This window comes from Pangasianodon hypophthalmus, chromosome 14, assembly GCF_027358585.1.
Source record: "Pangasianodon hypophthalmus isolate fPanHyp1 chromosome 14, fPanHyp1.pri, whole genome shotgun sequence".
In the NCBI taxonomy this organism is placed as follows: domain Eukaryota; kingdom Metazoa; phylum Chordata; class Actinopteri; order Siluriformes; family Pangasiidae; genus Pangasianodon; species Pangasianodon hypophthalmus.
In genome coordinates, this window is record NC_069723.1 from 7,221,253 (window position 1) to 7,249,230 (window position 27,978).

The 27,978-nt window shown below is 38.7% G+C and overlaps 1 protein-coding gene across 1 annotated transcript; it reads right to left on the reverse strand.

Moving 5' to 3' along the window:
* Positions 1–324: 324 nt before the first annotated feature.
* dyrk1ab (dual-specificity tyrosine-(Y)-phosphorylation regulated kinase 1A, b) lies at positions 325–27,928 on the reverse strand. The gene is made up of 11 exons (XM_034310678.2): positions 27,153–27,928; positions 13,978–14,174; positions 11,280–11,372; positions 9,863–10,051; positions 8,104–8,251; positions 7,613–7,899; positions 7,359–7,505; positions 6,634–6,774; positions 6,247–6,550; positions 4,135–4,259; positions 325–3,181 (listed from the first exon to the last, which is right to left on the reverse strand). The coding sequence occupies exons 2-11, from the start codon at positions 14,095–14,097 to the stop codon at positions 2,582–2,584; spliced, it is 2,154 nt and encodes a 717-aa protein (XP_034166569.2). The 5' UTR covers positions 14,098–14,174; positions 27,153–27,928; the 3' UTR covers positions 325–2,581.
* Between the last annotated feature and the right edge of the window lie 50 nt (positions 27,929–27,978).

Sequence of the window (27,978 nt, forward strand, 5' to 3'; positions counted from 1 at the left end):
ATTAAATGGTAAGAGTAACATGCTACAGTGGGTTTGGGATCCCCGGCCATCAACACAAAGCATCTACAAGCAGGAGTGTGGAGCTCATACCAAATTTGTTCCTCATTTATAGTCAGATCAGGATTCCTACTTTTTGCTCAGGCAAATCTTTTTAATAAAAGGGCCAATGGTATAAGAAAATAAAACATTTTTCCCCCTCTATACTAGAATATTTCTCATTAAATCTAACGCTTGTTGAAAACGTATTTCTACTTGTGACCCAAGGAAAACTCCTCTTAAAAATGATAGCCATAACAGTTGTAATTATGTACCAGGAGAAATGTAGCGAATTCTGTATTTCCTTTATTAAAAAATATAAATATATATACATCAAGTCTATTTCAGCTATTAAAAAGGGGCTGCATTTCATGAAACGACACTAAATCAGAGAGCTAAAACAGGTAGACACTTAATATCCGTTTAGTTTTTCCAGGTTTATTTTGGAATGTTTTGAGCTCAGCAAATTGCTGTGTTCCCCATTCAAATGGGGTCATTTATAAAAACTATTTTTAAAAGCCATTTAACATTTATATGAACCATTTCTCATCACCATTACTCTTCTCAGAATATGTAAATATATCAAACATTATTTGTTTTATAACAGGGTAAAGATGCCTTCGGCAAAATAAACACCACTTTCATGTACAATAGTGTCCTGTTACTTGATTTAGCAGCAGGACACTAATGATTCATTGGTAATATGCATGGAGTTGGTCTTAGTTAATACCCAATGCAGAGTGTGAGCACGGGTGGAGAACACTTCACAACCTGTTATACTATCATGTGTGGGTGAGATTGCTTATGCAATTAACTAACAATTGCTTCTTTGACTGCAAAGTGATTTTGAAAACACTGAATCTCTTGGAAACATGCATATGCCCATGTGCCCTCAGTGCCATATTTAGATTCTGTTTAAACAGTATATGGGGAAACAAGCACCAAACAAAAATATTGGACAAACTCAACTTGTACTCAAAGTAGCTACAGTAGACTGCCTGAATATTTCAGCTTAAGTATGGTACTTCGGTAAAAATTAGCATGTCATCCAAAGTAAGTAGAAAAAGTAGCATCACCCACCAACTGACAACAAAAAAAAAAAAAAAACATTTTTTTTTTCCTCCTTGTAATCTTTCACAGCTCTGTAGCCTGCAGAGCAGCAGTGTTGTGCCAAGCTATGCTCGTAACTGCTTGATGTTTAAAACAACAACAACAAAAGAAGACAAAAATAATAATAACAGGGTTTTGATGTTTAACCAAACAACAATTCAACCAAGCTCTGCAAAATTTCCACTTTGCAAAAGTAGTTGATAGACATTTGGTATGGACAAAACTGATCATTTAATAAAACACTGTGTTGGAGTGGTGAACTGCTACATTATTGGTTACACAACCATAAAAAAACCAATTACTTTGGTATTTAAAAAAATGTGTAAAGTTCACAGCATAATTCAAGAGGGGAGAAAGGCAGTCACAAATTTCAGCGAATATTTCTGTACTAAAATGTGAATACGCAAATTTAAGTAAACAGTGTTCAATGGAAAGCGTACAATCAAAAGGAGAAGGAACAAATAAATAAAATCAAGCATCTCATATAGGGGTGACTAACTCTGTTGTGAAATCCTACTTTGATAAGAAAGAATTATAGGAAGTCACGATTAAAACACTTGACCCTGTAATTATGAGTCCCTTAAGTCCCTTTGTTAAATAAAGGCCTCTTAATAACCTCTTGATTACTGTTTAACTCTACTCAGCATTCCTCTAAATAATTATCATTTATGTTAAAAGAAGAGGAAAGCATCTTTATCTGAACAGTATTGTCCATGTTCTTTTCATTCAAATGTTCAAAAATCATAAGGCCAACAGGGTTCTTAACAAGAACCCCTAATCTGTATCTGACCCCATTCAGTGCATCTTCTCCATAACTGGAACACATAGTGAGACGCGTCTCAGCCTGAACACTACTGCAGCTCATTCTGCTCCCACGGTCTGAGCACACACTTCTCACAGTTACACAATACAGACAACACCAAAGACCACTGCGAGTACTTCTTCCTGCACACACTACAGGTTTTAAACACAGCTCCTTTGAGAGGTTTCAAATAAAGGGTAAATAAATTATCACGAAAAAGAAATGCTGAATGTTTCACCGTTGGAACGTAAATGGATGTTTTTTTGCATTGCTTTACATGTAGATAGCTGTGTGGCAGTTCTTGGCTCTGAAATACTAAAAACAGATTTTAAAAAATTAACGAACGAGTGGGACATGAGTACTATGTGTAGTGAGTGAACTGGCAGATGCAATCTTATGATGGTCATTTTGCAGAATTACGAATGTGTCTGTTAAGTGGAAAAAAAACAAAAGTTTTGAAATACATATACTTTAAATACTCTTCAGTTGTAGCGTTTCAGTGATATCTCCCCTAAAAAGTGAGCAGCTTTTTGTTCTCTATGCACCATTTAAAAATAGGAGAAAAGGAAAATATCACCTAGAAAAAAAATATTCATAATAACCACATACAGAAAACAAACATTTTCAGATTAGTCACGAACTAGCCATGGAGCTCGGCTGAACACAGACTCCAGTCATCGGAGACTCTTCTCTATCAATGCCTTGTCTCATTCCCAAATGTCCCTCTGTTATGAAGTGCCCGGGTCCCGTGCTGGAGGGAACCGAGTACGGTGGATGTCCAGCGATGCCAGTTTCTTGGCGGGGATTTGAGAAGGCACCCAAACCCATGCTCCCGATTCGGCTGAAGTCCAGGGCTGTGGTGGGCCCCTGGCGGAACTGGTACACCTGGTGGCCATGGTTTCCTGTGGAAGAGGAAGAGGTGGAGGAAGAGGAGGCAGAGGAAGACAGCGATGTCATGGACAGATGGCCATGCCCAACCTCCATGGAGTCCTGTGTGGAGGCGCTGTTGGTGGGCGAGTTGTAGAGCCGTGACCGAGGGAACGCTGTTATGACCTGTCCGTGATGATGATGATGGTGGTGATGGTGGTGGTGGTGGTGATGAGGGTGTAATGCTTTAGGATGCTGGGGAGGCACATGAAAGGTGGTCTCCTGCACTGGATGCGTCTCTACAGTGACAGCTTCTGGGCCAACACCATCAGTCCATACTAGAGGAGGATGGTAAGGCTGTCTTTTCTGTAAGAGAAGGAAATACAGGCATGAGCATTCACATACACACATGCAAAAATAGCAAAGTCAACAGAAAACACGTGCCAACACTGCAAACAAGAAGATCCTAGCACGCAGAAAGAAATAACTGAATTCTACCAAGAATACCCTAGTGTAGTGTATCAAACAATCAGTGATGAGGTGGTGTGACGTGAGCCAATGCAAAGCGGTGTTATCGTTACCACGCTGAAGTTTCTTATTTTCCTAAAGCAGCACATCACAAAGTGTTTCCATTTCCAATAAAAATAAAGATTACAATTTTAAATCGATTAATGGATGGGGGAAAAAAAGCAATCTGTCAAGTTATGGAGAAACTGAAAACTGCAAAGCCCTTTTGGAAAAACCTCACAGTATCAAATATCACACATTTTTCTTTGATAAATAATAAATTTTTAAAATCCATTTATTTTATATATATATATATATATATATATATATATCTTCCACCTGAAAAGTTCCCGTGAATAAGTTGTTACTATAGAAACAATAAGACACTAAAATGAACACATTAATATAAATAATGAATTACAGCCAGCACTATTGTCAGAGCTGCTGTTATAGAAAATTAATCAGCACCTCGTAGGTTTAGAGAATTTGACTCTAGTGCTGTAGAATAAAAATTACCAGCTCATTCATTTTATTTTATCTTAATGTTTTCTATTGATTCTATACATGTGTTTTTCAGTGCAGTCTCCCACATCTCCGTAGCAAGGGGTCAAAAATTGTAAATGTTATGGCTAAACTGTAGACACTGGCACTTCTGTGGACATGTCTCTGCCAAATCCAATAACAGAATAACTGGCTTGGTTTATTTGAAAAATTATTTTATTGTTCAATATACTAGTTGTAGCCACCAATGTTTTTGTGTTTTGTGTGTTCAACATTGTTAAGAGCTGAGTCCTTCTAAAAACTCCACTGACCTGAGGGCGTAGGTTGTCACAGTCTATGCTTGGCATCGCTGTGCTAAAGTGCCCCCCACTGTGCCGATGATGGTGAGTGGGATCAGACCTCGCTCTGCCACTGGTGCTCGTTCCAGATGATCCTCCTGAAATCATGGAAAATGTGCCGTGTTAATTTTTTAACTGCTTTTCACAAATGTTTCACGTAAATCTTGAAATATTAAACTCTTGAATAACGTTTAACTCTGGAACCTTATGCACAAGATAAGGATATGAACAGAAATGGTATTTTTTCAACCTAATTCTACCTACTGCATCAGTAGTGTACATGTGATTGCTATGTACAGGAAATTCTAAACATGTACCAGTACTAGAAAAAAAAAAACCCAAAAAAACCTGTTGACAAGAAACTTCTGAAGCTTATGACGGCAGTCTGTGAGAGGTTGTTAAAGAGATCAATTACATGTTTATTCAAAACTTTTTTTTCTCTTTAGACTGCATTAAACAAATTAATTTTCCAGTCAAAAGTATCTATAAATTACGTTAGAAATCTGGAAAAATTTCTCTGTCATAAATTTTCTGACAGAGGAATTTGTGGGTATGTTTGTGGCATTCGTACCACAAAACCTCAGGGAAAGTAACTTGAGTTATTTTTTCTATATCGCTCCAACTGAATAAAACTAACTAAGAACAGCTTCAGTAAGACAGTCTCTCACTTCTGTCTCATCCTTTTTTTTTTTTAGTGCTGTTGCAGTAAAACAGTTGTAGCTTTTAATTAAATTAATACAGATATTTATTTACATATTTATATTATACATTTGTTTCCATAAAACAGGATCTGTGTTTTTCCCCTCTTGGTACAGGGAACATGCTGAAATACTTGGTAGGCTGGCTTCATAGATCATTGCTCAGTTTTAAAATTAATATATCATTGCTTAATTAAATTAAGAAACAAGAGCTGAACTGACGACAGTTTCTGAACAATTATGTGATTCGTTGCAGCTTGCTAATAAATGAGCCTGTCCTTTCATTTCCATACGTCCACAGAGAAAAGGACACACAGCTTCAGGGAATGTGAGGCGAACTCCTTCTAAATAACGTCAGTGCAATGCTATTTGTTTCCAGGTCAAGTGGATTAAACCTAATTTACAAATACTATACATTTCCAGCAATTACTTTAATAAACAGTCTAATTTTTCAGCAATTTAGCATTCACAGTTCTTCTGTTGTAAATGTTCTGTACTATTCGGAAAAGGTGTGGTCAGTCCTGAATCATTACTCATTGAAAATAAACCCCCCGACAGACTAGGGCGATATGATGATATAATATCAATATCATTATAAATTATAACACAATATGCATTTTGGAGATATTGTGATACCTTTTTGTTTTAAAATACACCACTACTGGGAAAGCACTGTCTGCTCTCTACATGAGCTCACAGATGCCCATGAACGGCTAGTGTTGCTGTGATTTACAGGGAAGAGAGAGAGAATACCATTCCTCCCATGCAGACAGCACGGCTAGTTCTGCTCTCATTGGCCAGTGGCTGTGGCTTTGTTGGGATATGACAACCGATGGGCTTTACAATGTATAGTGTTTGGAAGAGGAAGTATTGATTAACAATACAGATCTATGATTGCGAGGGACTGATTTTTAATCCTAATATATAATTTTATAATAATAATAATAATGCATGTTAATGGCACTGTAGATGGGGTATCACAATTACCCTGCAATACCTGTGCAGTGCACTCTATGCCCAATACAATGCTATTTCAATTTAAGCAGTCTTGTGTTCAGCAGATAAGCTCTTTTAACAGAAGACAAGCTCTATGCTTGTTTTATTCTCTTATTGTGTGTCAGGCAAAACAAAACCAATATGGCTCTAACCTAAACAGTATGTGTGTTACCAAAAAAATCATGCTTTATAATGTTAGCTGCAGTAGCACTTATTTTAGTGTAGGAACAACCTCCTTTTCTTTTCTAAGAAAGAAGTTGAATGAAGATGCATTCTGATGCTCTCATTCACAGATTGAAGTGAAACCTCTTAATAGCACTTATTGAGTCACTTGTTTGCTATAAGTAGGGATTACTGAGTAGGCAAAAGTGGAACTCTATTTGCAGAGCACCTGAGCTTGAGGATGTACTAGAAGTGGTCCCTGAGGACTGCGAATGCTCAAGTGCAGGACTTGTTGAAACACTGCTGCTTGTGTTTGTTCCCTCATCTGCAGTCTTCTTAAAGAAGCTGTGCTGGAGCGCATAGTAGGGTTGGATTCGAGTCTTGGGGTCGTAGTCCAGCATTCTGAGCACAAGGTCCTTGAACTTCAAGTAGTCAGCCACTGCGTGGCCAGATTCGCCGGCTCTTCGACCGCCAGGTCCACCTGCCTCCACCCCCAGAATGGTGTGGAGTTTACGAGAAGCTGGGGGTTTGTACTGTTGGCAGAGAAACAAACAACTTAGTAACGAACATATAAACTCACCATTGCCCACAGAAAGACATCTAGTAATAGACAAACCCTTTTCCCATCTTTGGTCTTCTTAATGCTCCACGTCCCATCTGACAGCTTCTCAAAAAACTTTCGGGCTTTTGGTGCTAGGTCCATTATGTGACTGGGTGGGATACCAAGAACTTCAACTATTTTGTTCATTTGGTCCACCTGTGTAGAAAAAAAACAAAACAAAACAGCTTTCATTTTATTCTCAACACACAGATACTGCATACATTAACAATTAAGCACAAAATAGGAACATGACACGGAACTGGATATACTGTACACTGCCTTTCATAGACTGTACAATTACAATTACCTCCTCAGTATGACACTATGGTTATTTGTTACAAATCTTAGACTTTCTGACACAATCAGATAATCCATGACGGACCTTCAGGCATTTAGTTTACCTCAGCCCAAATTAAACAATTGACACACTATAGCCACACTGTTATAAACACTTTGTACAAAAAAAAAAAAACAATAATCAACAATCATAATCATCTAAGTGTTTATTATCAGATTTGATGAATTGTTTCCTGAACAAATGCAGAATAATTCAATGAATATGCAACAACTAGCAAACGTTCAGTTTGCAAACTCATTTTTTAAAAATCATCTTTTCAACTGTATGCTGCTGCTGTTTTTTTTTATTGCTGCAAATATTGCAGATGGCCAGACAATACAAATTAACACAAAGATTAATTAAAACTGCATTTTACTGACTCAATCATGAAGATGTTTCTCACCTCATTGGCTCCACTGAACAGAGGCTCTCCTGTATGCATCTCCACCAGTATGCACCCCAATGACCACATGTCTATTGCCAGATCATATGGCATTCCTAACAGCACTTCAGGGGAGCGGTAGAATCGACTCTGGATATACTGATATATCTGAAAAGGAATGCAATTACATATAAACAAATTAAGAAAAAAAAAACCCAGCACACACACACACACACACACACACACACACAGTGAGAAATCTGTTCTAACTGTACCCTCTGTCCCAGCTGGCAGGAGCTTCCGAAGTCCACTATTTTAATGGCGCTTCTCTTGGGGTTACATAGTAGGATGTTCTCTGGCTTGAGGTCACAGTGGATGATGCTGAGTTCAGGAGTGGCGAGAAACAGCAGTGCTGTGCAGAGCTGCTGGGCAAATTTCCGTGTCAGGTTTAAAGAAACTCCTCTGAAGTTTGTGTTTCGCAACAAGTCATACAGGTTGTATGACAACATTTCAAACACTAAGCAAAGGTGATTCCGAAACATGAAGTGCCGCTTCAGATGAACTAAATAAAAAAGAGAGAGAAAGTAGTAAAGGATTAATTGAACTGAAAAATTCTTATTTTACTGAAAACAATGTAATACATACATAAACAGAAACAAACAGAAGTACAGTTTATTCACAGTTTGTCTAATCTTGCATTGATAAATTGCGTCATTAACACCCCATGTATCCCAAGATTCAAAATGCAGTATGAATTTTTTAATACCTATGTAATATTTCATTTCTGTATCATGTTTGTTCATGAGCTCCAGCAGCCGCACTTCAATCTGAGCTTGATTCAGAAAAGCCTTCTTGTTCTTGATGATTTTGATTGCTACCCATTCCTGCTCAGCACGGTCATAAGCTTTAACAACCTGCAAGAAGCCAATTAAAAAGACACATCAGTACACAATTAAGTTTCACCAGTGACACTCCAAAGAGGTCTTTGAGACATTACAGAAAAATACTATGTGGTGTGAGGCATGTAAACTACTTGGTCAAAAGTTTGTACACACCTGCCCATCACACCCATATGTGGGCCTTCCCCAAACTGTTGCCACAAAGGGTGATGCACACAACTGTCTAGAATGAATGTATACACTGTATTAAGAGCATTAAGAGTTCCCCTTTACTGGAACTAAGGGGCCCAAACATGTTCCAGCATGACAACGCCCCTGTGCACAAAGTGAGGCCCATGAGGACTGGAGCTGAAGAACTCAAGTGGCCTGCACAGAGCACTGACCTCACTGAACATGTTTGGGATGAACTGGAACCCCTCATCACCTGACATCAGTGTCTGACCTCACAAACATGGCTGAATGAACAAATCCCCCAGCCATGCCCCAAAATCTAGTGTGAAGCCTTCCCAGAAGAGTGGAGGTTATTATAACAGCAAATGGGGGACTAAATTTATAATGGGATGTTCAACAAGCACATATGGGTGCGAATGGGCAAGTGTCCACATATTTTTGGCCATATAGTGTATGTGTGAAAATGTTCACTGCAAATCAGTTAAAAAAAAATAAAAATAAAAAAAGCACATGTGTGGCAGCTTCACATGATGAAATTTTTACATTTTCTACTATATATAGTTTTGAAAACTACAGGCTGCAACATGCAATATTGAACTGCAATACGATTTGTCTTTTCCAAGTACTGTATCTCAGCCACAATTAAAGTTCTAGCACTTTAAAATCCGGTTTCCCCCAAAAGGGAAAGAGGAGAAAATTACATTTAAAGGTTCAATTCAGACTGCAGCACAGGAGCATCAGACAATTTGACAGTCTGTATCTCATTACAAACTGAACTGACTAGGCTTATGTCCATTTAGCTAAGGCATGTATCTAACAACTTCATCAAAGTGTGATTCATTGCATGAGAAAACCACACTTAGCTAGCAAGGTTTTAGGCATCTTTAGGCAGATCAACTGTTTTATCACCGCACTGTTAATCCGGCTCCATATCTGTTGTGATCTTTGCAGGCAGGTAGCTTAAGCAGGATTAAAAAGCAATTAAAAACCTTCCATGTAGTGTTGGTGAAATACTGTATGCCTAAAATTTCTTAAAGTTGAGTTGTCAGTATTATATTAACAGAAAAAAAAAAGATTTTTGATCATTTTTGGCTATTTGGCAGAATTCAGTGACCGCGAAATCTGGCAGGTTTTCCCAGACCACCACATAAATATTCCTATTAATATTAATAAAGTTAAATACTGGATAAATACTGGTAAAAAGGCACACTCAAAAGACAAGGTAAAACATTTAAACCCTGAATTTCAAAAACATGGCCGAGGTTTGGGCCAAATTTATATCTAAATATCGGCAATCAAAACAATGCAATGTGGAATATAATATAATGTCCAGTTGGACCGGACTAGTTCTGTCTGAGCTGTAAGGGCATTAAATACACAAGTAAGACAATAAAAGCAGTGCCTTTGACATTTAGTCATCTGTATATGACATGGCTGTGTGTTGAGGAACCGTACCTGCCCAAATGAACCCTTTCCGATTAAAGAGTCGATTTCATAACGGTCCATCCACTTCTCTCCATTCTTAACAATGTAATCAAAGTTGTCGTCATCATAGCCATCATTGAAGACTTTCTTCTCTTTCTTATGGCTGGAGTCCTCACAATGACCCTGTTGATGCCGTCGTTTCTTTTTTGCATAATACACCTACACAGAACAAAAGATAAAAAAAAACCCCAGCAATTTCTCTCATGTTTGTCTCAAACAAATCAGTCTGTTTTGTATGGGAGTTCATATAATGATTACAAGGTGTCCAAAAAGTCAGGAACCAATGAGAGTAAAACTACACATACTTAATTTTGTATTTATTCCTTACAGTATATGCACTACATGGTCACCCTTATGCTCTACACATTTTCTCAGCCACTGTATATGTTTTTGAGGATTTTGCTCAACATATTCCCCTTGGTTCCTGACCTTTCGGACACCCTGTATTATTTAGTGTGGCATATTGTGACATGGTTGAAAGTGTCAACACTGACAACAAGAAAATACCAACAGGTACAGAATTCAAAAAAAAAAAAAAAAAAAAAAAAAAAAAAAAAAAAAAAAAAAAAACCTGTAGCGCGCCGATTTTTATGTGCTTGCAGCATAAATGAACGTCCGCAAAACAACCGTGCTGTTATCACTTACATGATAGCAGGTCAGGTATAAAAAGTCATTCCCTCAAAGCCTCTCTTATTTTCTCTGTCTTGATGTTATCAAAAGACCTGAAAGCCTAAAATCCTTTCCTGGAGACTCTCCCTGACCAAAAACTTACTGTTACAAAGTGCTGACACGCGAGACTCCTTCCATAAATATTAAACATAATATTATTCCATAAAACATCTCATTAAATAAACAATTACTACAGGTTTTTCTTTGTAACAGCATAGCTTTTCATCTGTTTATTATTAGTCACAGATTATAGATTATATGCCATTCAGGTCACTGTGAATTAGCTGTTACTATAGAAACAGTAACATATTAGAACTTGCATTAACATAACTGCAATTTTGCTTGTAGGCTGTCAGAACAGCTGTTATAGAAAATTAATCAACACCTTCTAACCAAACTGACTGTTCAGCTGTTCAACTGCCTGCAAGTTACTTAAACATGATTCATTGTTTTAGCTTTTTAAATTATGTTCAGAATATTGGCTTTTACACTGCTACAATTTATCACTTCGCATTTTACAATCTTACAAAGTGAGTGAAACAGTGAAATCAGTAACAGTCAAAACTTAGCTCATGTATTGGCAGTTTGAAAGTTCTTGGTTAGAGTTAAAGACAGAAACAAAGCAGCAATAAATATTATAATAATTACATTAAGATTTTGACAAATGCTTCTTAGCATCCTCCCTTAAACTTCCGTCAGTTTTGGCAGCAGATCTTACCTCATTAATGTGTTTGTAGGTTTTGATTAAGTCAACAGAGAGCTTCCTCAAAGGAGCTGCAGTTGGCTCACGAAAACACTGGGGCATGTGCCTCTGTATGAAAACACACACACACACACACACACACACACACACACACACACACACACACACACACACACACACACCCCATTAGGTTGAGGTATACAGCAGTTCACTCTTCATTTTTCTCGGACCTACACATCAGTGAAAATTCAAAGCAAACTTGTAGCCTGCAGGCATGGACCATATGTGGTATTATAGGGTTGTTACGGTGTCATGGTTAGTCATGGGGTCTGATCAGACAGCTGCCTCACTGTCGCCTCACTGAGAGTACAGGAGGGTGCAATAATATCAGCTGCACAGTTGGGAACTGTGGCGATCACCAGTGCTCAGGTGGATGGTGGATTTTTAGGTGATTCTGCAGTAATGCGCAATAAAAAGTAAAAAAATAAATACACAAACAATCCATTTTCAATGTAATTCTGCTACAGATCAGTGTTTGAGCATTCTTTGGTTTAAAAAATTTTTTTTTATCACTTTCTAATTATTATTACCATTAACATTATTTATAATGTGTTAGATTGACACTTTGTTGTACTGACACATCTATTTAATCTTTTTGCGTCAAACTTTTCAATCTTATGACCAAAACCAAAAGTGACAATTTCCAGACACAATTTTTCAGTTTTACATTTTTCATCTCAAATATAAATTAGAAATTATATTTCACTGGGGTTAAATTATAATTAACTGATGTTAAATATATACTTGTCTAAAATATACACTATATGGCCAAAGAGTTAGTGCTCATAGGCCCCCATCCCCTTTGCTGTTATAATAACCTCCACTCTTCTGGGAAGGCTTTCCACTAGATTTTGGAACATGGCTGTGGGGATTTGCCCATTAAGCCACAAGACAATTAGTGAGGTCAGGCTCTCATATCAGGTGAGAAAGTCTGCATCCCAAAGGTGTTTAGTGGGGTTGAGGTCAGGGCTCTGCGAAGGCCACTCGAGTTCTTCCACTCCAACCTTGGCAAATCATGTCTTCATGAAGCTCACTTTGTTCACAGGGATATTTGTCATGCTAGACGGGTTTGGGTGCCTCATTTCCAGTGGAGGGAAGTTGTAATGCTACAGCGTACAAAGACATCCTATACAATTGTGTGCTTCCAACTTTGTGGCAACAGTTTGGGGAAAACCCACATATGGGTGTGATCGTCAGGTGTCCACAAACTTTTGGCCATCTATTGTACACTGATAGAATTTATTTCACATAAATGAACTCAAAATATTCTCCATTTACCTTGACAGAAACCAGTTCGACGGATCCGTCATTCTAATATAATCGTCACTGGGTATCATGGCAGTGTAACATCATGTAGGGATGATAACACTGTTATATCACACAAGCCTAGCCTAATATTGACTTTTTACCAGATTAAATTCCTTACTCCAGTGGTTCCCAGCCCTTCTGTGTGCAGCTCTGACTCCCCAAAACAATTCACACCCCTTTGCCACTGGACTCCCCCTAAATCATACTACATCAACCTCCATTTCTTTGTGCAGGTGACGTGGACTGCACTGAAAACCCTTTGTCTGTATAATCCACTACTGTCGTAAACACGTTACACTGCTACCTCTGCTTCCACTCCTACCATGTTCATAACAAACATGACTGCTATCAGACACATGGCATTGCTGATCATAACTAAACAAAACATCTATTTTTGGCTAAAGAACGCTGCAAACTAGGCTTGTGAGATCATGTGTGATATGCCGTCATCCTGTCGTGCCCCAAACTATTATCAATTGACAAAAGTCACCTGTGACTTTGAGTGAGGATACGAAGGGGTCGTGGCCAGATACATGCAACATGTGTTGTGTACACATTACGTCATTACAGCAGGAAAAATACCAGAAGCTTATTACAAGTCGGCTGTAGCTGTAATCGCTAGCATTAGCATTTGGTCAGGCTTTTTGGATTAATTACCCGTTAACAAGTTCAGGAATGCTTGCATTCTCAGGTTGGGACTGTACATATACATATTACATATAACCAGTTATTAAAAATTTAAATAAAATGATATAAACTATGCATGCGTATGTTCTGTGGTGAACAGCAGCGGAAATACTTATTGAATACTTGCATAGTGTATTAGCCCTGATAAACAACACACTGTTTCATTTTCTTAATTTAAACCTCTCTTCGTGATGTCAGACAGCGGGTCATCGGCGTTCGTCTATGTTAAAGCTGTAGGCATGTCTTCTCACAGGCATCTGATAACCCTTGATTGCCATTACGATAGTTGGAACCTAGCTGCGAATTCCCGTACTATCGTTAATCATCCCAAGCCTATTATATACTGTCAATTTTTTTTTTTGCTCAGTGCTGCCTCCTTTCCTCACAGCTACTCTCCAATAAAAAATACTGACAATCTAAGAATTGAATTTTGGAATTTTATCTTTTTGTTTAATTTTTTTGTATTTTTTCTTGTTATACAGGCCTATACAGAGATGTTCAAACACTGTCTTTTAATTTTTAACCACTGGTTTGTGTGTTTTTAAATGGTTGATTAATACTGTGATACTGTGAAAGTGTATTATATTTAGACTAAACTGTAACACTCCTAGTGGATTACAGATGCTTTGTACATGTGCACAGGAGCACTCAGTTGTACCTGATTGGCAGTGAGTACTTGTGTCTGGTCACTGTATGGTAGTACAGTGCCAGACTGCTCTGTACTCTGCTGGTGACAGTCACTGTGCTGCGGGTGTGAATGAGGCATCGGAGCAGCCATGTGAAACCCAGCAGCATTGAAAGAAAAAGAGCGTGCAAGCCGGCCAGACCAGGGTTGGCATGCTGAGGTCTCTCCCCCTAGAAGAAAAGTTCAGATATATATTAGTGCTTATTAGTACAATCCAAAACACTGTAATTTAAAGGATTCCTTATTTTTAGTCATATTCTATTCACATTTTTTACATTTTCACAGATCACTAAACAGCTTTTATTTCATGCAACCTGTTCCTATATGAATAAAAAACTTTTTATACATATTTTTATATAGAGGTGTCCACATAAGGAAAAGGGGAAAAGGAGATTAGGACAATCTCTCAAAATGTGTTGAATACAGACTTGAATGCCACAGTGCACGCTAAACGAAACACTAATCACTAAATGAAAGAACATTTAACGTTACGTTTCTGAGTAACTCAGTGGTGTATGTAGGACAGGAATATAATAATAATAATAATATAAAAAAATACTGATTCCCCCGTGACAAATTCACCCTCCTTTAAGAGTAAATTCCGATAATTATTAGGAGAATGCTGGTTTATGAGCATCCCTCAGCAGGCAGCACAATGCGCCACAGCCACACTGAACCACACCACTATTCAGAATCCCAGCAACAGCACCCAATTAGCATAGCCTATCACCGCCAAGATACAGTGTGATTTGGCAAGCCCATCAATGTTCAAGCCAATCACAGCAGACTATGCAAATAGACTACTTTTGTTGCCAGGGCAGAGCTTCTGCCATTTGCCAATAAGAAAACAAGAAATAAACAAGAAATTAAATTGAACTTTGGTACACTTTGAGGTAACATCCAGCACATGGGAGGCTGAGAGCAAACTAAAAATCTCAGGGAGTGAGAGAGCGATTTATCTGAGCGAACCGAGATTGTGCGAAGAATTCACCTAAACCAGTAACAGGAGGTGTAATCCCGGCATTATCGCACCATCATTTCCAATCATGCCTAGCACTGAGAGGAATATAACCTAAAAAGGGAAGGCAAGCTTGAATTTATTTTTTTAGCAGATTGATTTACAGAGCAGGCTCAAAATAAATAAATAACTCAAGTGGTACCTAACATTTTGATGAATCACAACACTCACAAAAGGTGCTTTACTATCAACATGTTCAATTTTTATTGCTTTTTTCCCCCCACAATTGATCTAACTGAAGCTAAGCACTTAAATATATCTTTTTTTCTTTCACTTTTTTCACTTGAGTAGAATAAAACCACAAAAACTGAGGTCAAATATAAAGTAGCTCATATAAAGCAAACAAACAAAAAACAACAATGAGCTTGTAGAATAAATTATTAATTCTTTCTTTAATGATTAATATAAGACGCAGTAGCCATGTCTGCGTGATTAAAGACACACATGCACACTCTTAAGCCGTATTCGGACTGGATTAGTTTATCAGGGGGACATCTGTAATAATTTTTTTTTCCCCATGTTTCGTCGGTGCTAAAACTCTCGCATCCGGAGAACAATAAAATTTCCACAGGAGGAGTGAGTTCCTAGCAGGTTGTATTTTTATATGAACCTGTATGTTTGCGTCACATGGTCATACGATCAAGCTCCATTCACAACATGGTGTCTAAACGATCAAAGAGGTACTGGAGTAGAGAAGAGACACTGGCTCTTATTTCAGTTTGAGGCAAACCAAAGTTCAGCAACAATTTAAAAATACAATGTAACAATCTCAAAGTACACAAGAAGCATCCATTTTTCATTTTGTGATTTTGGAAGTGTTTCATATCTGAGGGAGGGTCATTGATAGGTGCATTATGAGACTAAATACAGCAAGTAGCAGCAGTCAGACATCTTTTTCTCCAATGCATGGTGACATCTGCATTGAAAATCACGGAAGTGTATCCGGACGGGAGTAAAATTATCACTAGGTTTGGTGAAAAACAGTAGGTAATTCAGCCTGTTATTTTCTCAGAGGAGGACGGAGAAAAACACTGACATGATCGATCCGGATGGAAATATAATCACAGAGGAGCAGCTGCAAAATAGAAAATTACCCCAAGACCCCATTTACATTTAATCCTGTCCAGATAGGGCTTTAGATAACTTCTAATGTTTGCATACACTGATGAGAAAATGGTCATATCCCTACCAGTTACTACAGTTTCAAGACTTTCTACATTCCAAAATGAACAAAACTAAATTAACATCTGGGGACTTAAAAACAAAAGTTACATCAATATTTATGCGGGGAAATTTATGTGTATTCAGAGCTGGGTTATGCAGCTGCTTGACTTGATTTTCTTGATGCACCATTCAGATTATGCAATAAATTCAGAAGTTGCCAGATTTCTCGAGTAGAAGCATCCGAGATACGGTTTTACAACAGCGACTAGAATACTGTCTTTAAACACAAGCACTTGCCTTTAAGCCTGAAAATTTCAGGGAATACAAAATGTGGCCTGAAGCAGCCACATTGATCACTGCAAATTTGGTTTAATTTAACAATATGGCCCCCACCCTCATTATTCAGAAGCTTATAAAATAATTTGATCCAGCACATCCTATTAGTTTTGAAAAAAACTTGATCCAGCACATCCTATTATTTTGCATTCATTTTCACTTAATGTAGCCATGAGAGAATAAATCGTGTTGATGGTCGTGTGAGTGGGATGTAGGCTATTATAATACACTATTCTGAATTGATTAACACATTGAATATTAATTCGATGTGATCTCCTATAAAGAAAATGTGTCTACGGTTTGAAAGATAGGTTGACCGAGCACCCATCTGCTTGGCTTACGGCTCACTTTAAGTAATTAAATTTAAAGTAAGTAAATTTAAGTAAAAAAATTTTACGTAACTATATCTTACCAATAAAAACTTAAGTCTTCGAGATGAACAATGTCAAAAAAAATTTACTTTACAATTTATTTGAATTCTTACTAGATACATATAACACAGCACCAAATCCCAAACGGTTTTCTAGTCACCGCATGTGCTTTTTAAGCTAAAATGCCATATAAATCAAGTAGCTTGTAAGAAGCTTGCATCCGAGTAGCCAAGCATCACCGATAACTGCTACATTACTCCCTTTTCTTAAAAACCACAACATGTTTTTAATAGATCCTGTTATTTCTTGGCCGAAAGCAGAACTGACTCAATTACTGCTGCTAATGAGTCAAATCTCATATTACTTTACTGATTTGTAATGGGTACAAACTGTCCATAACACTGTGTTTTCTCACTTCGAGCGATCGCTATGTGGATCCAAAAATGTTGATGAGTGCATTTTATTTGTGCACATCTATGATCAGATGGTTACTGTGCATTCAGTAACAACGCACTCACTGGTGCAAGAAGACTAAAAAGAAAGTTTAGCATCCAGGAGTTGACAACGTTATTATTCAAAAATAAACTGCCTTTACAAAATGTGTGGTAGTGGCAAAGTAAGAAAACTCATCACTCATTCTCCATTTTCCATTTTTATTTTGTTTTTCAACTTTTAAAATATCTCTCTCAACCACAGTGTTCAGGTTTTGTGAAGTGTGGCAGAAATGAAACGTGTTAATCTACAAGATAAATGCAAACAGATTCTAATTGACACTGATAGCTACAACCCAAATTTAGGCAGTAAATTCCAGGCGTTTTAGGAATAATGTTTCACATATTAATAAAGTAAAAGAAAAGTAAAGATTTAATCCTCCAGATGTACATAAGACATGCAAGCGAGTATGTGAACAATGCCGCTCGTGTAGCAGCTGTATGTGTGCACGCATGCGTGGTGAAAGTGAAGTACATTTGCATCTTTAAGCTAACCGTTCTACATTCCACTCCTGAATGTATTGAGTAAAACACTGAGGAACAAGACATGTGAGAAGCCAGCACAGCACTGCATGGTTATTCCATGATGATTCAGCTCAACTACATTTTATTTGTATAGTGCTTTTAACAACAGACGTTGTCACAAAGCAGTTTTACAGGAATCTGGATGTAAATTTAGATCTGTGGAAGAAACCTTGAGCAGAACAGGACTCAAAAGGAACCCGGTCCTATCCTGCGTGACACCAGATTGTGGATTAGCAGTCGTAACACTATACAGCTGTAGTAGAGTATAGATAAGTAGTATTATGTGCTGAAAGGATGATCAGCGTGAACAGATCGTGAATGAACACAGGACAGTTTCTATGATTACAGCAGCAGTTCTTGGGTACAAGTCTACTGTATCCAGGTGAGGTTATTCACTGAAGCAAGGGTGAGTTTTGGGTATAAACTGTGTCTGGCACATTTTTAGGACACCTGGAAGCATCGGAAGCAGCAATATTCGAGTCACAAGTGTAGAAAGCTCCAAGCCGAAGTAAAGCATCAGAACAACTACCTGTAGAATTATCATCAACAGTGAAATATGAAAGTCAGGTAATAAGCACTTGAAGTCTACTTCATTAATCTTTCGGAGTTTGTGTGATTTAATAAACATTTACTATTAATTAATTTTAATTTGCCATAATGTTATAGTCTTTTCTGTGCAATAAGCATTATATAGGCTCAGCCTTAACAGTTGCTGAGGGGCAACTTTATACCTTTTAATTCTTTAAACCGCTGCACATTTTCAGTAATTAAGCTTTCTGTGCAATAAGCATAAATATATGTCAACACTATTTTTTTTTTTTTTTTTTTTTAGGATTTTTGTTTAATGACACTGTGTTTAACAAAGATTAGATTTTGCACTTCACTGCAGGGATATTTCATGTTTTTTTTTTCTCCTAGTCAAAATATTTTTTCTCTTTTTCGGACAAAAACCAAACGTGCAGTTTCTGACTATTTTCAGCTGAAATATTTCTGTGGCATCCTTAATAAATATAGTTAACTGATGTTATACACCTAAGAGGTAATGATAGTTAAGTCGTACACACATTGTTAAACTTTATTTCACATGAATGAACTTTAAGGAAGAAGGGAAAAAAAAAGAAAAAAAAAACAACAAAAACAAACAAACAAAAAAAACCCTCCATTTATCTTGACAGCAAGGACGCCACATCAACACGCGTTCTCTGCTAGAAACTCAAAACACCTGCTCAACCCTCCCTCACTACGGCTTCGTATGTCAATTGGCTCCTCTGACGTTTTTATTAGGGAAAGTAGAAGATTGCTCTTTTGGCGTTCTGCTGTTAAAATGTGAAGCTCCTATGCAAAATGTGAAAAAGTTGGCAGGTTTGAAATGGTCATTTAAATATTAATTTTTCATCTCACCTGCACCCCCCTGCAATTCCTTCTGAATACCTCTGCTGTACAGGGATCTTACACACCTCATCATCAGAACATTTCATGCTTCTTTCCTTAGGTTTATGCATATGGACTGCTGAAATCAGTGAATTCTGAAATCAGACCACAGGTTCCAACACAGATTCAGCCGAGACGCTCAAAGTGCACACGGATTTTATAGTCCTGCAACTATTTCCGTGTGGATTTGGGGTTATGTTGTTGAAAGAGCAATCAGTGAACAAGTCTTAGCCACCCGGCAGAGGCAACAAGATTTTGGGCTAAAAATTCCTGGCACTTGTGCACACTACACCATTTTCAAAATCTCAGAATGGCTGACCCTTTCACACTACACACCTTTAATTTCTTGCCGAGCTCCAAACTTAGTCAGCAACTGGAAAACCAGGGCTAAAATTGTGGTAAAGGGTTTGAATCTATTATATTCAGAACCTTTACATGGCAGCGTTAAGCTGACGTTGTATTTGGCCTGCAAGTGAATCGAACTGCGTGCGATAATTTGACTCGGACATTAAAGACACTGACAGTAGTTCCAGCAGCAAGGGCATGGATAACGAAAAATGTCATGCCCTCAACTTGTGGAAAAGAGGGGTTCAACAAGGGAATTTTTTAGCCCAAGCTGATGAAGACGAGCAGCGAACAGACTCAAACAACAAAGCCAGTATGCAAAAGGTGTTGGAAATCCCTCCACTGCAAACCAGCCAACTCAAGCAACTTGAGCTTAATCATTATGAATCATTGTGAGCTTGACTTAGATTTAACATTAAACACTGTAATCATATGAACTGACGCATTTTCAACTGGCATATGCATACCACATATAATGTCTCTCTCCATTCCCCTGACTTTGTACTTATACAATTTTGAGTGTTGGGTGGGTCCATGTGGAAAAAACGATTTCACAGGGACAGACAGAAACCTGAACCCCAAAATCAATGATTGCAAGAACTGCGTGTTCTGCAAAGAGAATGGGGACTGTTACGCTTGTGAGATTGTGTCTAATATGCCATAGTCGTTTAGTGCCCTGATGATGGCCCTGAGCGGCTATCAGTCGTGGTGTAATGCATGTTAAAATTTTTTGGAACTACTCGGCAAGTGTGGACACGGAAAGCACAACTACAAAGGAGAATTCTGAGCACAGAAGCTGGTGGCAGAAATGCAAAAATACATGTCACTTAGCCAAGACAGACTAAAGACAATCAGAAGACATCTATACGGCTCACTGGCACTACAAGAAAATTATGCGCTCCCTTCCTTGGTTCCAGCAGACCATGTGTTTGCCCTATATAAAAAAGGTCACAACATTGGCTAGAGCTCAATTCCAATTCCTCAAGCAATTCCTCAAACTGCAGCTTTGACCCTGCCCTTGCACACAGGGCCTATCGGATAACACAGCCGCAGCATTCAGGAGTGGTGAACTGAGTGTAAAACGCACTCTGATTACGTGGACAGTGCATCCCTTTCTGTCCACGTTTGTGCACCATGAAATGCAGAAAGCATAAATCTGTCTTATCAGCTGCTTGCAGAGTACTATTTTTAAGCTTAATAATAGTTTTGTTTGGCATTGTACAGGATTAGCTGTACCTATAACTTCTACGAATAACCATTTTGTGCATGTTTTTGGGAAGAACATTTGACATTAAAGCTCGGACAACAGACAACTTCAAATATTTCAGAACATATTTAATGGAACAATATTTAAACTATTTAGTTACTAAGGTCTACTTGTTTTTAATCTAAGAAAAACAGGGCATTTTTAAAAAGGAAAAAACTGTAATTTAGCAGCAACAATCTGAATGACTTCAGTGTGTTCAATGATTTCATGGAGTCAATGCCACGAATGCCCGACAAGGTTCCCAGGGTTTCCGTTTCTTTTCCTTCCTTTCTGTAGGACAATCCACCTTTTTGTGCCAAACCCAGCTGACAAAATGCTATGTTTTTGTCTCCTCTGAGCAAAAATCCTGGTTCCAATCAAAGTCCCAGAAACATCTAGCGAACTCCGGGTGCTTATCTTTTTGGTTCGAAAAGGCTTTCTTCTGGCATGCCTTACGAGCAGTTTGAGCAGAGGTGGGATCTAATGGTTGACCCCAAAACGCTACCTAGTTCTGTTAGATCTTCAAGTGTGTTCCTTGAAGAAATTTTTGTCTCTCTAGCCATCTTCCTCACTGTGCCTAGGAGCAAAATACACTTGTGTCCTCTTCCAGGCTCAGGTTCACTACAGCTCCAGTTGTTTTAAAGTTCTTAATTATTGCTCTAACTGTGGATGACCACTTAAGAGTTTCTAAACACTTGGATGTACTTAAAAAGAAAAAAGTAACATATAAAAAAAGAACACAATATATGCTGCACAATTTATGCTCAAACTCATGCATTTTTCAGTAAAAATAAAACAATATTTCCATCCTACAATGGCTCTTCCTCATGTACTGAAGAATGCAGTGATTTATTTGTAATTTGTTGGTTTTATGTTAAATACAACACTCCAAGCCAACATCTGGCTATGATGGTGGGGTTTTCTCTTGCAAATAAAAGCTATTAGCTGAGCCAGCATCATATAATGTTACATTTTGCTCTGGTGTTTTAGTGCAGTAAAAAAGGGATTATGTTCAAAAGTGCTAGAACTTCTAAACAGAAGTCAACGCATCATGTTTATGAAATTAAAAGAGGACTTTGCGGAGGTCTTCAAGTCTTACGTCGATTTTACACTGTGCAGTTCCAGTGGTCTTTTACGATTCTTGCTCCTCACACTGTATGAGATGATCGCGATAACGTGTTCTTCATGTCAGATTCAACAATGAAGGTAGTTACTATGTTCTGCCGTACTGGGTGTGCAGCGACCGGTGTATGTAGCTCTTCATCTGGAAAGCATATAAATAGTTTCACGATGTCATAATAGTAAATAAACTCGAATAGATCGTTTGCAAACTAATTGGCTAGGTACACACCTGGAAACTGTAATTCATCCTCTTTCCATGACGCGTCCCTTTTTGTCCTGTCGTGATACAACTGTGATTATAGACATTCTATCTGCTGCTGCGACTCAACAAACCTCTCTTCTTTTAAATCCCATATGTTTCAAAATTGCCACTACTGTATTTGTAGCTGTCCTGTGAGTTTTGTGTAATCCTATGCTGTCCTCCCATTGGTGGATTATAGACGAGTGTTGTATCAGCGGTCACACTCAGAATTTAATCCAAATTTTCAGACACTGCCAGGACTTTCTCACAGGTTGTCTTTGGTCACAGTGGCACTAAACCGGCCGCTGGTGAGAAGGTCATATTATGAGTTCCAGGACCACTGATCTCAACTCCTTTATGATGTACGATTGTATCTGTGACTGCAACATCAGACCAAATATCATACAGTGTAAAGCCGGCTTTAATAAGCAAAATTTTACTTCAGCGCTGACATAAGAAACTCACTACCTTAGCCCTATCCGGATGTGATTTAATTTACATGGTGTCCCAGGGTAATTTCCTATTTTACAGGTGCTCCTCTGTGACTTTATTTCTGTCCGGATCGACCATGTTGATGTTTTTCTCCGTCCTCCTCTGAGAAAATTACAAGCCATATTACCTACTGTTTTCCTCCAAACTCAGCGGTCGTCTAATCATTTTAGTCCCGCCTGTAAGCACATGTCCAAGATTTTCTATGCAGAGGCCTTCTCGCGTTGGAAAAAAGGTGTTTGTCTGCTGCTATGTGTCATATTCATTCTCTTAGTTTGTGTATCAGTGACCCTCACCCAAATATTAAACACTTCCCAAAAGAAAAATGGATGCTTCTCGTGTACTTTGTGATTGTTTCATTGTATTCTCAAATTGTTGCTGGAACTTTGGTTCAGTCCAAACTGAAATAAGCAAATGAGCCTTCTTCTTTCACTCTTCACTACTCCAGTACCTCTCAGACTGCTTGAAGGCCACATTATGGATGGAGCGTTATCATATGATCGGGTGATGCAAATATCCGGGTTCGTAGAACATACAATCCACAAGAAACTCCATCCTATTATGGAAATGTTATTCCTGTCCGGATGCAAAATTTTTAGCACTGAGGAGACATGTAAAAAAAAAAAAAAAATGTATTACCCACGCCCCTTGACAAACTAAACCAATCTGAATAGAGCTCTTGTTACCAAAATCATCCACCATAAGAGTGATGCCTCACCATACTAATTCACACTCATTCTTCAGTGCTTGATTAAAGTGGAACACTTATGACTATTCTCCAAGTTATCCCATATAACTTTATGCAATTTGAACAATTTAAATTTGAATGAGTAAAAATGTACTTAGCTGTTTATAATCAGTGATTCTGTACAAACAGCTCGACTGTGCTGAAGAGCAGCTTCAACTGACCAACTCCCTAAACAATTTTAATGACTGAATATTGGAGATAATCACTGCTTCATTTCAATTTCATGTAGAATATGTTATGAAAATGAAATAATGTAGTTTCAAAGTTGCTTTAAAGTGAACGGTGCTTCCATCTCACTATGGGGAACAGATTTGCTACAACAAACACTTTGTGAGAGAAGGGCATTTGAGGAGAGGGAGTGAGACTAGCTGTCGGAGCTGTCACCGATTTCTGCCCTCTGTTCATTCACATGTTTCTGCTGACTAATCACAGTGGAGGTGAGCAGGCAGTCTGGATGCTTCGGTATGGAGAGAGACTTTCCCGACATGCCGCACTCCGGCCCAATCGAAATGCCCTTCTGACACTCCGAAGGCACCGGATGCCTGTTTGGGCGCAAGTTTAAGTGGGTCTTACTTCAAGAACTAAATATGGGAAGGAAGCTGTTCTAGAGTGAGAGTGCTGCTCTACACTTTTAACTAAGCTCTGATTCATCTTGTGATTAATGATACATTTAAAATAAGGTGTAAAGAAAGAAATTAATGACTTGGTGCAAAAATAAATAAATAAATAAATCTATGTAAAAAAAAGAAATTCCAGATTGGGTGTATTTACTTAAAATATCACACCGATAGTAACTTTTAATTTCATCTCGCTCTATGCTGGTTACTAGCGGGGGTTCCTGTCTTTTGTTTATTGCCATGGTTTCACTGGTAGCACCAGGCTAGCACATCTGTACAAGCTAGCTACAGCATGTATATATAAAAAAAACACCCATTTGATCACAAGCCTTTAAATTAAAAATAAAAATTGTGGAGGAAAATGCTTGTGTATAACATTTTCTGATCTAGTTGATGCTGGCGCTATTGTAATTTGCATACAAACAATTAATGTCTGTAACAGCACAGCAAATCTCACGGACTGGCTCAATAGCTAGAAAAATATGGAACCCGATAACATAGATGTTTCATAGTTGAAGGGGAAAATACCACCATCCCTCACTTCTACTGGTAGCTGCCAACTCGCTTTGTTTCTCCATTACATAAAGTTCAGCGCTCGACTTTGTTGCATCACTCACCCTGGCGAGTGTATGCTGCTAAAGGTCGCTAGCCTAGGCGCTGGCCGCTTTGAAGGTGTGTTGCTAGAAAGCAAGCGGGTTGAGCTGTCAGGAGTAAAGTGCACGCAGAGTTGTACGTTATCTGTGCTCCAGTGAAATGGAAGTTAAAGCAGACTGGCTTTATGTATTCAGATCTTTGTTTGCGTTTCTTAAATTTAATTATACCACAGTGCAGTTGAATGCTCAAATCTGATTGGCCAGAAGGTGTGCATTATTTTTGTGTAACAGCACGGCACGGCTTGGACAGTCGTTCTGGCTGTAACGTTAATGAAAGGTTAACACTGATGCGCTCATTCTAATACGTTCTTGTTTCTATAGTACAGTGGGATTTGTACAGCGAAATCGCCATATAATCTAGCTTAATAAATACAGATTTTAAAAAAATTTAGTTTAACAAAGTAAAACATTTACGCAATGAATCTCGGTTGTAAGTGCTTTCTGACAGTCTCGATGCTTTGCGGAGTTTATCAGCAGGGGAAAGTCCTCAGAACAGAGGAGTTCATGCTTTCTGGTTTCTCAGTAAAATGACAAGCTGTGTTATTTTATTTATTTATTTATTTATTTATAAATGTGCGACATTTCGTACATTATTCAATTAAACATTATAATTGTTGGCAAATTGCTGTGATGTTCGTTTAGGAATTGCACTGGGAATTTAAGTAACTAATAACTCTCTAGAGCATGCTGATACATGAAAATAATCCACTTTTGCGGGGATTATTACAGCACGGACTGCAGCGTGTTATTCCTTACTTAAATTCCCAATGCACTTAAATCCCACTAAATGTTCTATTCATTATTACCCAATACATTTATCTCCCATTCAAAGTTTACATTCAAATATTGAATACATTTTGGTGGTCATGTTTGCAGGTATACTAGGCTATAAAAAGTGAGTGTCAGTCATCGTGCTACTGTAATTGTGTAGTAGTTGCTAGATCGTTGTGGTTTGTCTCTTGCATCTTGCTCTGCGCTGACGGTGGAGCTGGATCGTGACCGTTTGCGTGACTACGTCAGGAATCTGATTGGCCGGCAGTATTCGCTTCTTATCTGCACGAAGCTGAGAAATTCTCAACTTTTTCTTGCTCTTCTTGCCTGTTTCTCACCACTCGCTCCCACAATCTCCTGCACAGAACTTTCATCTGTCTCCACAGAAAATGCACAGGACGTTGGACGGAAAATGCTTTACGTCTGGCTCTCACTGCAAGTGAAAGACTTCCGGGTGCTTTGACGTGAGGTATAGCCTCATCCTTGTGCACAGTACAAAACTCACAATAAAACCAGAAACAGTTTGACAAGAACCATACAGGCTTGACAGACATACATATTTCCTAACCATTCAGAAAAATTGCATCTTATCACTCCATTTTCATCTCTAATAATCTCTTCTGCATCATGCAGAAACATCTAACATGTCAGGGCCTGAATGTGGCGTCGACTTGTGTCCAATACACTAAACTCATCCATTCATGATCAGTTTCAGTAGCAGGTCAGTCAGACTGTGCTGTAGTTGTTCTCTCTGAGCTAAACCATCCCTGAGCCCTTTACTGGGAGATTTTTAGTGTCAGGTAACATTTGATGAGCTAATATCACATCATCTCATGGGTTTGCCTGACAGGGCCAAAGTCAGAGAGCTACACTAGATGATCTCATATACTGAGTAATCACATTAATGCAACTAACTGTCAGGCTATTAATTCTGCTTTTTCGAAACAATATCAGCTTGAATATAAAAGCTTAAACTACCACTGCTAACAAGTCAACAGCTCGTTTAGTTAAAGGCTTCTGTCTATGTCTTATGCTTTAGAAATAAGTGACAGTATGGAGTACTATCCATACTGATGGATAACTGATGGATTGAAAGAGCAGTTCTGTCAACCCTGAGTAAAATGCTGGTTTGACAGTTAGTTAAAGGCATAGAAGCACTATCCTGTGGTAGCTAAATGTGATTATAATTCAACTAGCAGCCACCAAAGAGCTAATCTTCCAGCACAACACTGGGCGACACTGTAGCTAGCTGTCTGTGCAGTGTGATGAGCTGCTAACGCCGCCACAATGACCTAGCTAGCCTAGCTTAATGCTTCAGTTAGCACACTAGACTGAGCTAGCTAACAGGTTTAACGACTACACAAACACTTCCAGAGTTCAGTGCTGAAACCTGACCAGGAGAACATCTCTATACATGCAGCTAACAGCAGTGTTAGCCTGTAGGCCAGGGCTGGACAGCAAAGCAAGCTAGTGAGAGCGGCTAACCAGCTGCATAACTAACCCCACACACACACACACACACACACACACACACACACACACACACTTAAAGCGTTTAACAGGAAACCATTTCCACCTACCTTTAATGATGTGATCTTCATTTAAAGGCCCAGATCCGGAAAGGTAAAGCCAATGATCCAGCTTCTGTAACGTTGGTTACGACGCGTTCACTGACTGAGGCACTCCGACACACACACACACACACACACACACACACACAGCGCAGCTAACAAGCTAATTGACAGGCGTCAAACTGCAAACCCAAGCTAATGTCCTGCTCCTTGTGAAAACAGCCATAGCAGGTCGGAGCTCGGCTGCTGTGTACAGCGCACTAATGCTAGCCACGTACCGCTCACTAGCGTTGACTTGACAGATGCGGCTAACCAGCTAACGGCTAGCTGCTGCTGCTGCTGCTTCCGCTGCTAGCTTCCCTTCAAAAGTGAGAATGTTTCCCTGGCTTATGCTGGAGCACAGATTATTACACTTTGGGAGGAAAAAAAAAGTGCGCCGTTAACAACGGTAAAACTGCTACGCGTGTATATACATCACGTACCATCAATATGTCTTTATAATAAAAAAAAACAAAAATCACTTTTCCACCAATGTCAATTTTCACAAAATGGCGCGCGCTCCAAACCTGCGCAGCGGACCGGCCCGGCAGCCCCCAGACACGGCTGCTAGCGTTAGCCACCAGAGCTCCGTGCCGCTTAATCCACCCCCAACATATCCACACGTTTGTTCCGAAAATGTCTTACTCCAGAACAGGCGGACAATTTCTTCACACAGAGCTGTCACTCCGAATTACGCGACTGCATTATTCCGGCGGGAAGCGAAAACATTTGAAAGGTTCAAAAAAAAAAAAAAAAAAAAAAAAAAAAACCTGCCGACAAAATGGCGACTGCCTGT

Bases quoted from the DNA above. Each gene is read 5' to 3' on its own strand.
- dyrk1ab (XM_034310678.2), bottom strand. From the start codon at position 14,097: ATGGCTGCTCCGATGCCTCATTCACACCCGCAGCACAGTGACTGTCAC. The intron at 6,775-7,358 runs GTGAGAAACATC...TTTTCTACACAG, and splicing joins TGTTCAGTGGAGCCAATGAG to GTGGACCAAATGAACAAAAT. The intron at 6,551-6,633 runs GTTTGTCTATTA...CTCTGCCAACAG, and splicing joins AGACCAAAGATGGGAAAAGG to TACAAACCCCCAGCTTCTCG.